At 41.0% G+C, this 12,556-nt stretch overlaps 1 protein-coding gene across 3 annotated transcripts in view; it reads left to right on the top strand.

The window, feature by feature from the left end:
- The window catches only part of LOC126346985 (CD2-associated protein-like), a 69,786-nt gene that overhangs the window by 39,137 nt on the left and 18,093 nt on the right, over positions 1-12,556 (top strand). For all 3 annotated transcript variants that reach the window (XM_050002233.1, XM_050002234.1, XM_050002235.1), the window contains one exon: positions 6,709-6,868. In XM_050002233.1, coding sequence (XP_049858190.1) covers positions 6,709-6,868 — 160 coding nt within the window. The remainder of the gene's footprint in view (positions 1-6,708; positions 6,869-12,556) is intronic.

Here is a 12,556-nt window from a genome sequence, read left to right as displayed (position 1 = left end):
TTTTTATTTGAAATGTAATTGCTTTATCATTACAAGGAAATGCTCCATTTGGACTTACCTGTCAAAGTTCTTTTACTGTAGCATTCTGAACTTTTTAATAATTTATGGAAAAAACTTTTTCAAAAATGCCAATCCATAATTTTTTCTGTTGGTTAGTGTCATATAGTTCTGCATTCCCTGAAAATGGAGAGCTTCCACTGCTAGATTGAAAACTTACATAAACAATAGAAATTTTTTGCCATTATCACATAACAGGCTCATAAAAATCAAAACCTAGCCTTAGTTAACATAATTAGTTTTGAAAGATATGTAAGAGACACATTTTTCAAACGTTTTAAATGGTTCCAAACCTGTATGTGCACTCTGTTATGTGCTGAAATTAGTCAGTCAATGAAGAAAAGTGTTCCACTGCCTCAGTATCTTCCTTTGATATAGTGTGATGCCTTCCTGTTGAACCAGTAGGACTGGAGCACTTAGTCTTCGAAACATTGTGAACAGGAAGTGAGGACTGATGGTGGTGCTGCTGTTCTTCATCTGGAAACCTATATCTAGCACTGGTCCATGTGCTAGCATAAAGTTCACTAACATTTCGTTTAACTCATAACTGGTATCTACAATCTCTGCAATCCACAATCCACCAGTTAGTCAGGTTGTGAATCTTATCTTGCTGTTTCTGAGGTGTTGGTTGAACTAACAAAATTTCTTCTTTCTTGCTCTTTAAAGTGTGTGCAATATGAGTTTGCCCATCACTTTGAGTCCAAAAATGTGCCTTCTGAATTCCTTTCACAGGAGTAATTTGTTTGGACCATTATTTTTTCTGCTCATGGAATCCTTAGAGGGCTATAAATGTGTAAGATTTCACGACTCTCGTAAAATACTCAGAATTCTAAATTGCAGCTGTACTTAGTCTGGAAAGATAGTTTTGTGGCATGGTGCTTCAGCAGGCCTCCTACACCATCACAAGGTCCCTTCCTGTGACCAGTAGCACTCATACACCCAGTCAGTTGGCACAAGCTACTCAATTAAAAGAACTGGTGATGATCTTTAAAGTGACTAGGAGCACCATCAGAAATGATGATGATCTTCTCTGTTCATGTTTTCAGTTGAAGAATTTTGTGCATTGCTAGCAAAGCATGTGCTGAGTCATATCCTGTGTCGTCACTTATAACTCCAACACTTGTGGTCATGTTTTGAAAAATGTCACTCCTGCAAAAATTGAAACTTGGTGATAACTTCAATGCTATCCGTGTACTTCTTGTGGGAGAATTACTGACCAGTTCTCAGCAAAATCACAGTGAATCACTAAACATTGATCTTCAGCCTGCACACACGCTTTCACTTTTGCAATGTGTTGTTGCAATTTCTTGTGTTACGGCTTTCACTGACCATTTACCAAACTCATAAATAAAACTGTCAAAGGCAACAGTTTTCATAATTAGTTTATTTTCCTCCCATGTTACATATAATTTCTGCAAAGTTACCTGCTATGTCTTCCAGGCCAAGTATCTGTAAAGACAGTCTTCCCTTTCCAGGGCAGTCAACACATTCTTGAAACAAACAAGTATCTCGCTTTAGATCACATACTACTAATGACTACACACACCCAACCAAGGTGTCACATGTTATGTGCTCCAGTAAATTCTTCATAGCTGTCACACAAAGTTCAAAATCCATGCAGTACACATATAAACAAAGATCTATACGTGGGTGTGGAACTACCCTCTTAGGTTGTAGTGCTTAGTTTTTATCTTCCAGTATGTGAAGTTGTATAGTTGCTCTTATAAATTGCAAAAGTTTCATTAATACTGCAAGTCATGTACCTCTTCAGTTTCACAACTTTTTGACCCTCAACTGTTACAGTTATAGTGTCTTTTTTGTTGGCACTATGGTGCGAACAGTCCCATATATCTTTCAGATAAAATGACTGCACTATCTGAACTTGAGCTGCTCCTGCAGGATGACCATAATAGGGATCTGGCCTTCCAAAGACTCCTTTTACAGATCTCACATTTCTTGATTTGTCTACCATGTACTTTGATACTGGTGGAATATGGTTCAAAACTGTTTTCTTTGAAAATGTCTCTGGAATAATAGTTAAAACTTGCTCCTTTGCACTGTAGGAAGCACAATATTCAACAGCTGAATTGATATTTGTGAAAAATTCCTGGCAAGAGGTGCAAGAGTGCTTTGGTTCATTTCCTTCTGTAGATGGAATTTCTACTTTAAAGAGTGTGGTCAGTTTTCCTGGAGCATATTCATCCATAGCTTCAGAAATTTCTCTGTGGTTTCTTGATGCACAAATCTTATGACTCGACCTTACTGACCACGTTTTCTTAACAGGCCTAAGGCCTACCTCTGTAATTAACTGACTCAGGGTATTTAATTTTTCCTCTATTGATGCAAAATCTGCATCATCTGCACCATTGGAGGCTTCGCCTCATTCAGATACTATTGTAGTTGTTGTTCTCTCAAAACATTTAGAACACACAAACTCGTCACTGGAACAGTCTTCACTTTGAAACAGTCTTCAAATGAGAACACTTACTCCCAACCTGAACAAAGTCTGCTTTTTGGTTGGTCTTATATATCACTCTTTTATGGATATGCAAAAAGTCAGCATGCTTCACTCTCCTGTGGCCCCAATCAGAAAACATTTCAAACAGTCCTTTTTGCAAAACACACTGCAACTGTGTCAACTGAAAAATTCCTCACAAAAACATGGAACTCACTGGATTGTCTCAGATTTCTTAAAGCCTCTTCAGTAAACAAATTAGCATTGAACAACTACAATACAGAAACCTGCAATGAAAAACCAGAACAAAGAAACTGACAAACTACAACACACAACAAAGTGTAAGAAATATCTGTAATGATGAAAGTGAAAAGAAATATCTGCAACAAAGAAAGTGATAAGAAATAACTGCAAGAAAGACAACAGAAATAAACATTGTAGCAAAGAAATTAGTAAGAAACAACTTCAGAGAAGACATACATTAGACTTCAAAGATAAAAAAGAACCATTTTTTAAAATAAAACCTGTCCAGCTTAAAAGTAAAAGCTCTCCTTTAAAGAGAATATAGTACTACATGGTACCAGTCAACAGGAAAAACACCAACTTTTCTGAATTGGCATTTCTGGAAAAAAAAATTCTGTAAATGAAAAAAAATTCAAAAGGTGACAGTAAAAGAACTTTGACAGATATGTCCAAATGGAGGACACCATAGTAATCATAAAGCAATTATCTTTAAAATAAAGAAAACTCTAACAAAATATCTACAACTGTTACAGAGATACAACATTTTTAAAAAATTCTGAAATTTGCGTCTTCAAAATGGTGTTTGCAGTCTCATCTTCAGAGGCCTGTGTCTAGGAGCAGGAATTTTTTTTTTTTTTTTTTTTTTTTTTTTTTTTTTTTTTTTTTTGGAGAAAACATTTTTTTTTTGTATGTTCCTTACTTAATCCTGAATTTTAACATATGCTAAGTTCAGTAACATCAGTTACTATGAAGGTAACCCCCCTGCCTGATGTGATATGGATTATGCCAGCTCCAACCTATCTTTGACTCTATTACTACCTACGTAACAGGTACTCCCTTACTCACCTTACCATTCACCCATAAACTGCCTCCGCAAATCTCCCCTTCTTCCATCAGTTTCAGTGGGTATTGTCTCTGTTTAAAATCTTTCTCAGTGAATGCCTGGATTTGTGTACACTCTCAGAACGTTCATCCTTGAAGTCAGTCATAAAGTCGAACAAAGTGCCACCCAGTATCTAATGAAGCTATCCAACTCAAATCCTCAAAACTGGTGTCTCTTCTCCCAAGACAATCATCCACAACACTGCCCTCAACATACAATCATACCTTATCCCCAAAGCTAACAAACCCACATTGTCCCCTTACTTAACCTATTGTACTGAGCACACCTTCAAACTAGGACCATTGAGAGGTACAATCACATCACATCACGTCACTTTACAAAACTAACCACAATTTGTTCCTAATACTCACATCCAGTTCACTTGTAGTTCTGAAACCATTTGTGGTATTGAAATGCTTAACCTCGAGTCTCACATCAAAATTTAACTTTGATGCCTTTAATAAAAGTCTCCATTCATGTAGAGTAGGCTGTTCAGACTTCAGTGCCCATCCGCAGGCAGCCACGTGCCTACAGGCATAGTTTGGCAAAAAGCTGACATGTCGGCAGTTCGAGACCCTGTGCATAGTGTATGCAGCCGTGCTGCCACAGCATTGTGTGATTAGACAGTGGTGGCAAAGTGACTCCTACATACACAGAACGCATACAATAGGGCCGCCTGACAAGTAGGCGATACTAACTGCACTTACCCATGGATGATCTGAAGAATGCCTGGAGGCACCCATGCCACATGGGACAGTGCTGGAACAGGCTGACTTAAAGAACCATCTGAAAATACCATGGCACCATAGTTTTCAATGAAAAACAGTAATGTAACCATGGAATCTTGTCTTGAAAGTACTGACCACAACACCCAAAAAATCATTCCCCAAAATAATCATTTGCAGACTTTTAAAGAATTCCACACTTCCAGCGTTGCCTTCTCATCCTTTCCAAACACATCTCTAGTATTACTCTAGAGCAATTCAGTGCAATATAGGGTCTATAGTTTTTCAAATTTAAGGAGGTAGTTCACTCTTAGCCTTGGTTTTGTGTGACTGGAGGTGCCCCATCCTGTATTTCCAGACTCGCCTAAGGATTTCCTCAGCCCTTTCAGGAGGACCACCCTATAGTTCTGAAAACTTATTTTTATGTTGTGCTGTAAGCTGCACCTCCAGATAGTGACCAGTTTATCTGTTTCTTTGTGATTTTAAACATTTTGTACACTGACTTCAATTTTTACACAGTGTAAAATTGGGGTATTTTTCATATTCGGTAATGAAGGCCAATCCATCTCTAACTTTCATCTTTCGGAAGCATGTACATAACTCCAAATGTAAGTCAAATCATTTTTTTTTAAAATCCTTATTTGCATTAGTAGGATTTCATGTTTTCATGTGTGTAAATATTTGCAGCTCAGTGCAGACAGGCAGTCTTCCAGTTAGCACAACATGTAAACTTGTCGTTCTTTTAGCCTGGTGTGTCTTTAAATTATTTATACTTAAGTTTTTATTTTTGTTTTATATGTATAGCTCAAGGAAAGGTTCATCCTTTTCTAATCGGCTCCATTTTGGCAGCTTGGGCGTCAGGTGTCTTATATGTAACTGCCTTGATGAAGGCTGATTAATGTGTATGTATGGAGTGTGTCATGTCATAGGTCTGTTATTTATGGTGATCAGAGTGTGTAAGAAAGAAACCCAGCACTGTTGCATTACAAAACAGAGGTGTGGCTATAAAATAAGGGGGCTGATGCTATCACAGAGTAAGTACACATGTGCTGAAGATGAAAAACCAGTGACTGTGAAGCCTTCTCAGTCGAATGTAACGTGTCTGGTGTCTGCAGACAGATCAGTGTGGTGATGGCTTCATTTGTATCAGAGCTGTTGTTTTGTTTTGCCAGAAAAATTGTAAGTGTACTAATAGAGCGACGAATTATCATGCAACTGCTACTGAAATGTCTTTCACTAAAAACAGTGTATGGTGAAGACTGTTCATCACATATATGAGTTTGAGTGTTTCAGGCATTTCCAATATGGCTGAGAATACATTGAATATGACTGACAGGACGCCTTTTAACATAAAAAACAAATGAAAGTATCAAAAAAGTATGTCATACGATTTTATCGGACTCCATTTGATCAATTGCTAAACTGTAGGAATTGTCAAAGAATGCATACGGCAAAAATAACATGACTAACTTAACATCAGAAAAATTAGTGCAAAAGTGCCGAAAATTCTCAACATCTGAAAAAAAGAAGCTAGTGCAAATGTTTTTACTGATATTTTGAATAACATGGAAATGTGCCTTGTTTCTTGGAAAGATTGATAACATGTGACAAATCATGGTTTTTCACTTATGATCCAAAAACTAAGTGCCAATCCATCCACTGTAAGGCCCCAGCTTCACCAAAAGAGAGAAAGCTTGAATGGGCAAATTAGGATTCAAAGTGATTCTCCACTTCTATCCCCCCCCCCCCCCCCCCTTTTCAAATCTTCATGGAATTGTATACCTCCCCTTCATTCCTGAAGGTCAAATTATTAATCGACATTTCTAAGTGAAGGCTCTTGCTCACCATTGTGAGAAAATTAATAGAAAAAATTACCTAAATTGTGGAAGAAAAAGTCATGGGTTATGTAGCAAGGCATTGCACCAGCTAATATAATCTGTTAAGAGATCCCCTACCGAACTACAGCATCCCAGTGTTAAACCACCCAGCTTATTTGCCTGACCTAGCACCAAGTGACTTTTATCTATTCTCCAACATCAAATCTGCATTAAAAGGTGAAGATTTATGTCCATTGAAACAGTGAAAGGAAAAGTGGCATGCGTAATACAGGCACTCGCAGAGAAAAACTTCCGTACTGTTTTCATCAATGGAAAAGTTGCATTAAGTGTTTTAGGGATGGGGGGGGGGGGGGCAATATATTGAGCGTGACAGTAACTAAATAGGTTCATTTTTGAAGTAAAATGTTTTACAGCAGTAGTCCCATTATTTCATTGTCACATCTCATATTTACATAGTAATTTAAATCAAATTATCTAATTGTAGTTCATGACTTTATCTGCATGCAGCAACCAAAGAAAAGTGAACGCCCACCAGCAAAGACCCAAACAACAACAAACAGAGTTAGAGACAGTATTACAAAACCTGTCATCTCTTCTGGTATAAGCAAGCTGGACTCAACGGAAGCACCACAGAAGAAGCCTCCAGAGGTAGCTGCAGCTCGATCAGGTAAAAAAAAATGTATTTATACGGTAATGGCTAAGTCTACATGAATACAAATGACTGAAGGAGTAAAGATACTCACTTGCTGTATAGTTGAGGCATTGAGTTGTCAGTAGATACTTAAACACTACTGGAAACATGGCTGACTTCTTTCAGAAAATGTTCTTCAGTGTGAACTAAAACTCACATCCACACACTCTCTCACGTCCTAACATTCCCCCTCGCTTCCCCTCCCCCTTGCGTCAATAATTTTGTTTGGTGTGCCCAGAGAGGCCCTAAGGCCCATTGTGTAGTGTGTAGACACTGGCACTTGCATCATGGCATTGGAGGGGGAAGCTCTGCCTTTGAATGTCAAGGTAATGATGTGACATGAAACCATATGTTCCACCTCCCACTCATTGCTTCCATTGTCTCAAGTTCGGCCGCATGTCCTCGCAATGCAATGCCACTCCCATCTATGGTGACAGTGGCCGCCCTCATCATGTGGGGAATGCTTGCACCCCACTGTCTGTGTAAACTGTTCTGGTCGTCTTTCTCCAAGCTCATTGGAGTGTCCAGTGTACATGTAGGAAAAAAGAATTCAGGAAATAAAGATCTTAGACTCTCATCTATTTTGAGGCCTGGAAGAAGTTTGACAGTCTTCATCCTGTGCATCTCTCCTCTACCTTTGCCTCCATTACATCTTCCCCTCCTCTTTAAGCCAGTCTTGCCCCCCTTCCCTTTCCTCACCCTTGGCATCTCACCTCCCTTCCCCTCAAGGAAATGTTCCTACTCCTGCTCCCCCTCCTCTTCCTTCTCCTCATCCAGGGAATAAATCCTTTCCTCTGGCTCCTGCTAACGAAGGGGCTGCCTCTCAGAACTACCCTTCCCAGTGTTATCGAGTTAGAAAGCCTACAACCTTGAGTCGGATGAGGGACCCATGCTCTGGCCCCAAAGCTGCTCGCTCTCTGTCCAAACATTGCTGCCACCTACTCCCTTACAGATAACGCCATTTCCCTTCCTCAGAGGAGGAGGAGGAGGAGAAGGAGGAGGAGGAGAAGAAGGAGGAGCAACAACAACAACACAGGTCACAGGACAAGGGTTCCTCGGCTTCCCGGGAGGCTTCGCCCCCCCCTCCTCCTCATCCCGAATCAGACCCAGTTTTTATGGATGTCACGCCATCCTCATCGGTGACAACCACTGACCCGGTGATGTGACTGCCCTCCTCAACTTCTATATGCCTACCCTGGACTGTAGCCACAAGGTAATCCAATGAAAATGCAATGGATATTAGCATCACCTGCTTGAAATTCAAAAACTAGTTTCCTCTTACTCCGCACTCTGTCTTGCACCTCAGGAAATGCACTTCCGTGATGACCACTGTCCATTTTTCCATGGTTATTGAGTGTTCTGTTGGAACTGTGCCGACCCCGGGATATCATCTGGAGGGGTCTGCTCATTGGTTCGCACTGATGTCATTAGTGACTGGATCCCCCTTCATACCAGTTTGGAAGCAATAGTGTTAAGAGTGCGAACAAGTCCAGCAATCACCATTTGCAATGTCTACCTCCCTCCTGGTTGGTCACTTCTTTATGTTGACCTGCCTGCCACAATACTGCAATTCTTCCACTGTACCTTCTGCTTGAGCAATTTAGTGCACACCATTGCGTGTGTGCGTGCGTGCGTGCGTGCGTGCGTGCGTGCGTGTGTGTGTGTGTGTGTGTGTGTGTGCGCGCGCTTGCCACTTCAACGGGTAGGGGCCTTCTAAATGACCAACTTATTACAGACTTCAGTTTGTGTCTCCTCAATAACAGTTCTCCTACCCACTTCACTGCTTCTCACAGCACCTTTTATGCTGTTGATCTCGTGACTTCCCTACACTGGTCACCCCATTATGATCTTTGTAACAGTGACCACTTTCTGGTAATTCTCTCATTCCCCTGCCACTGATAGGCTCCCACGTTGGGCATTCCGTAGAGCCAGTTGGCTTTTATGTACATTTACCGTATGCTTTGACATCTCTCTCTGATTGCATTGATGCCTCTTGCAAGACATCTGACACCTTCATGCTGCCTGCAGTGCTATCCCACTATCCACCGGTACCCATTGTCATCAACTGGCATCGTGGTGGATGAAGGATGATGTAGCAGTTGCTATCTAGGACCATTGACGGGTGTTGTAATGATTTAAGCAATATCCTTCAGAGACCATACTTCTTGCTTTTAAGCATGTCTTTGCTAAGGCTCTCTGTTATTCATCAGAGTAAGAAGGAATGCTGGGAGCGCTATGTTTCTGTCCTGGGGACGTATGCCTCTATATCGCAGGTTTGATCCAAGCTTCATAGCCTTCTGGGCTGCCAGGGTCTTACCCTCCAAGGCTCTCTGTGTATTGGTCCATTAATCCTTGCAGAACACCTCATGACACTCTGCGACATCATTGGTGTTCTTCTCCTCCCATGCTACCTTTCTCTAGCAGAAATGCTGAGTTCAACAGACCCGTATCTGTATCAACCCCCACCAAGCCGAACTTTATAATGAACTCTTCACAGGATGAGAATTTTTTCAGGCTCGTACCTCTTCACATAATATGGCCCCATCTCCAACAGACCATTTACTCAGATTGGAAACAGCACTCCGACAGAATTTCAGTAACTGTCGGCACCTTGTTGTGGTCTTCTTTCACCTACATTAGGTATATGACATGACTTGGCACCATCACACATTATTTACCCTCCACAACCGGGGCTTTTGTGGCCCACTTCCAAATTTTATTAGAGAGTTTTTATCCCAACGGCTCTTCTGGGTTCAAGTTGGCTATTCACTCAGCACCACATCCTAGAGGGTTCTGTGTGAAGTGCCACACTCTTCTTTGTAGCCATCAGTGGGCTTATAACCTCTGTTGGGCCTGTGGTTACCTCAGTGTTCCATGTCTATGATTTTTGCCGCAGGAGCATCTGCTGAGTGCCAGGTCCTAGGTGCTATCTGATGGGCCTCTGTGTGGAGCGTCTTCCATGGCTTCCAGTTTTCTCCCTGCAAAACAGTTACGCATTTTTGTTGTCGACCCACAGTACACCCTATCCAGAACTTTATTTAGGTGACCAGCTCCTTAATGTTGTAGCACAGTCCTGTTTGTTGGCCCTTATTTTTGGTAAAAAGCTGCCCCCATATAAGCCACCTGAAGACTACATACATGCAGAAACTTAATGCTCTCCACCTCCTGGTCCACACATCATGGGGTGCAGACCGTACTACTCTTCACCATCTTTACAATGCTCTGGACTTGTACAGACTAGATTGTGGCAGTCAGGTTTATGACCCAGCGGCTCCTTCAGCTCTGAAAATACTTGATCCTGTTCACCATTGAGGGGTGTGTCTGGCTGTTGGTGCTTCTTGCACTAGTACCGTTGACAATCTCCTCACAGAAACATTGATTCCCCCTCTACAAATGCGATGGAGCCAATTCCTGGTTTCTTATGCAATCGCCGTTCGCCAGTTCCCTGACCATCCCATGTACCCTGTCCTCTTTGCAAATAAGGGGTGTTTCCCTCCTGATAATGGCCCACTGGTATGATTGCCAGTTCTGTCTATTGGGATTTCCATCTCCACTTACTGGAATGCGCCCCATGTATTCCACCCCCTCCCCCTCTTGGGTTGTGCCTACACCATGGATTAGGACTAACCTATTCCAGGGTATCACCATTTTCTATATTGATGGTTCTAAGATGATAGACAAGACGGGATATGCTTTCATGTCTCCTATTGGGTTTGAAAACCATCTATTGCTAGGATCATGTACTATGTCCATAGAAGAGCTCCTAGCCATCAATAGGACCCTCCAATTTGTTTCTCAGGCCTCCCTCAAGAGTGTTTTAATATGTACCGACTCAGTGAGCAGCCTCCAGGCTATTGACCACCCTTTGGTCTCTGCTATCCATGACCGTCTCTATGCCTTCGGCTGTGCCACCCACCTAGTTGTCTCTCTGGGTCACAAGTCATGTGGATATCCCAGGGAATGAACTGGCTGGCTGTTCCTTTCATGATTCCAGCTGCCGATGTGCAGATCTACATCAAATCTCTCTCTGCCCAAAAATGGAATGACATTTCATGTGCTGCTGCTCTCAGCAATAAGCTCTACATAGTCAGGGAGTCTACTGTGGTTTGACACTCTTCCTGCCCACTCCTCTTGGAAGCAGTCCACAGTCTTATGCTGTCTAAAAGTTGGTCATACCAGGCTAACTCATTGTTTCTTCTTGCATAATGAACCACCCACACAATGTGGTTGTGGAATCAGACTGATGGTATCCCATATATTGGCGGAGTGTCCCCTTCTTAAGGCCTTTCATACTCAGTTTCCTCCATGAAAGTGATTTTTATTTTCAGATATAAGGTTTTGCTTTACTCCTGGAACACCGGCAGGGTGGTGTGGTTGGGACCTCCCTTCATGTTATCTCAGTCTGTCACCCACGACCTGTGCCTGTTGCTAAGACCACTCTTTTATCCATCTGTTTTCCCAGTTTTTAGATTTGGGATACCCTTTCATACCTTCTACAGTCCTCGACTGCATCCAGCCCCTTTTAGCATACCCTCTCTCTTCCTTGCGTAACTTTATAATCACTGGACTGATGACCTCACCTCATAGTCCCATAACCCCTCCTGCCCCCAATTAAGTAATCAATCAATCAACCAAATCCTCAAATAGTGGATCACTGAACAACAAACAACAAACAGAAGACAGGCCAATCACTCCACTCATCATTGGTACAAAAATTAATGTATAATTTGTTCATTTATGCTGTTGCAAACCCATGCCAATACTCATTTCACTGGCTGTTGATTACCCAGATAAAATTATATTATTTTGTTAAAAAAATCTATAGGTGCCTGTATATTGCAGTAGAAAAGAAAGTTTTGCATGTTAGACATGTGGCAAAATATTGTTCTCATTGCATGTTAGCATTTGCCAAAAACTTGTTTCAATATTTTGAATCATTTGAGATGCAAAAGATGTTACTAATAGTTCACTATTGCTGTAATCTTTCCACGTGGACAGAAGTGGAGACAGAGATACTACTAGGTTTAAAGAAAATTTTAACAATGTTAGCTGCACTACTTCATACATAGCAGTGTATGACCTAAAATTACACCATGCATAAATTTGTATCAACTCTCATTTTTCATTGCAAACTATTCGAATTTCAGGCTACTGGTTTCTTAATTTTGTAATATCTCAATAAATATGACCATTAACGAAAGGACAGGCAGTTCACCATGTAGGTGATGAATGATGCTATATTATGCAAAAGAATCAACTTTCTTTACTAGACTGCATTTTTTAAATTGTATAAGAAGGGTTGTAGAGCACCTGGTGTACCTAGACATTCTTCTCCTACTGGTACTGCTGCTCTTTGACTATTCAGCTAACCAGCATTTTCCGTGTGCACCTCCAATTGCATGTAACTGCATTCAGCCACTCGTGGATAGAGCACATTAGCTACCATCAGAGTGACTGTCCATCCCTCTCCTTATTTTATCTTTGATTGTTAGTCAGCCACTTTAAACTGAGAAACATTTTAACATGGTATTATAATTCTGTTGGATTATTCTATCTTTTTACTGTTGCTTCCATTTTAACATATTGCTAGAAAAGTAAAGTTTGTAATAATGTGTCATATTGTTGGAAAATTAAAGTTTGTAAGAATACAGAAGAACCTGTATT

This window comes from Schistocerca gregaria, chromosome 1 (genome assembly GCF_023897955.1).
Source record: "Schistocerca gregaria isolate iqSchGreg1 chromosome 1, iqSchGreg1.2, whole genome shotgun sequence".
NCBI lineage: Eukaryota > Metazoa > Arthropoda > Insecta > Orthoptera > Acrididae > Schistocerca > Schistocerca gregaria.
Note: the sequence above shows the minus strand (reverse complement) of the source record. Positions and strands in the feature narration are given on the sequence as shown.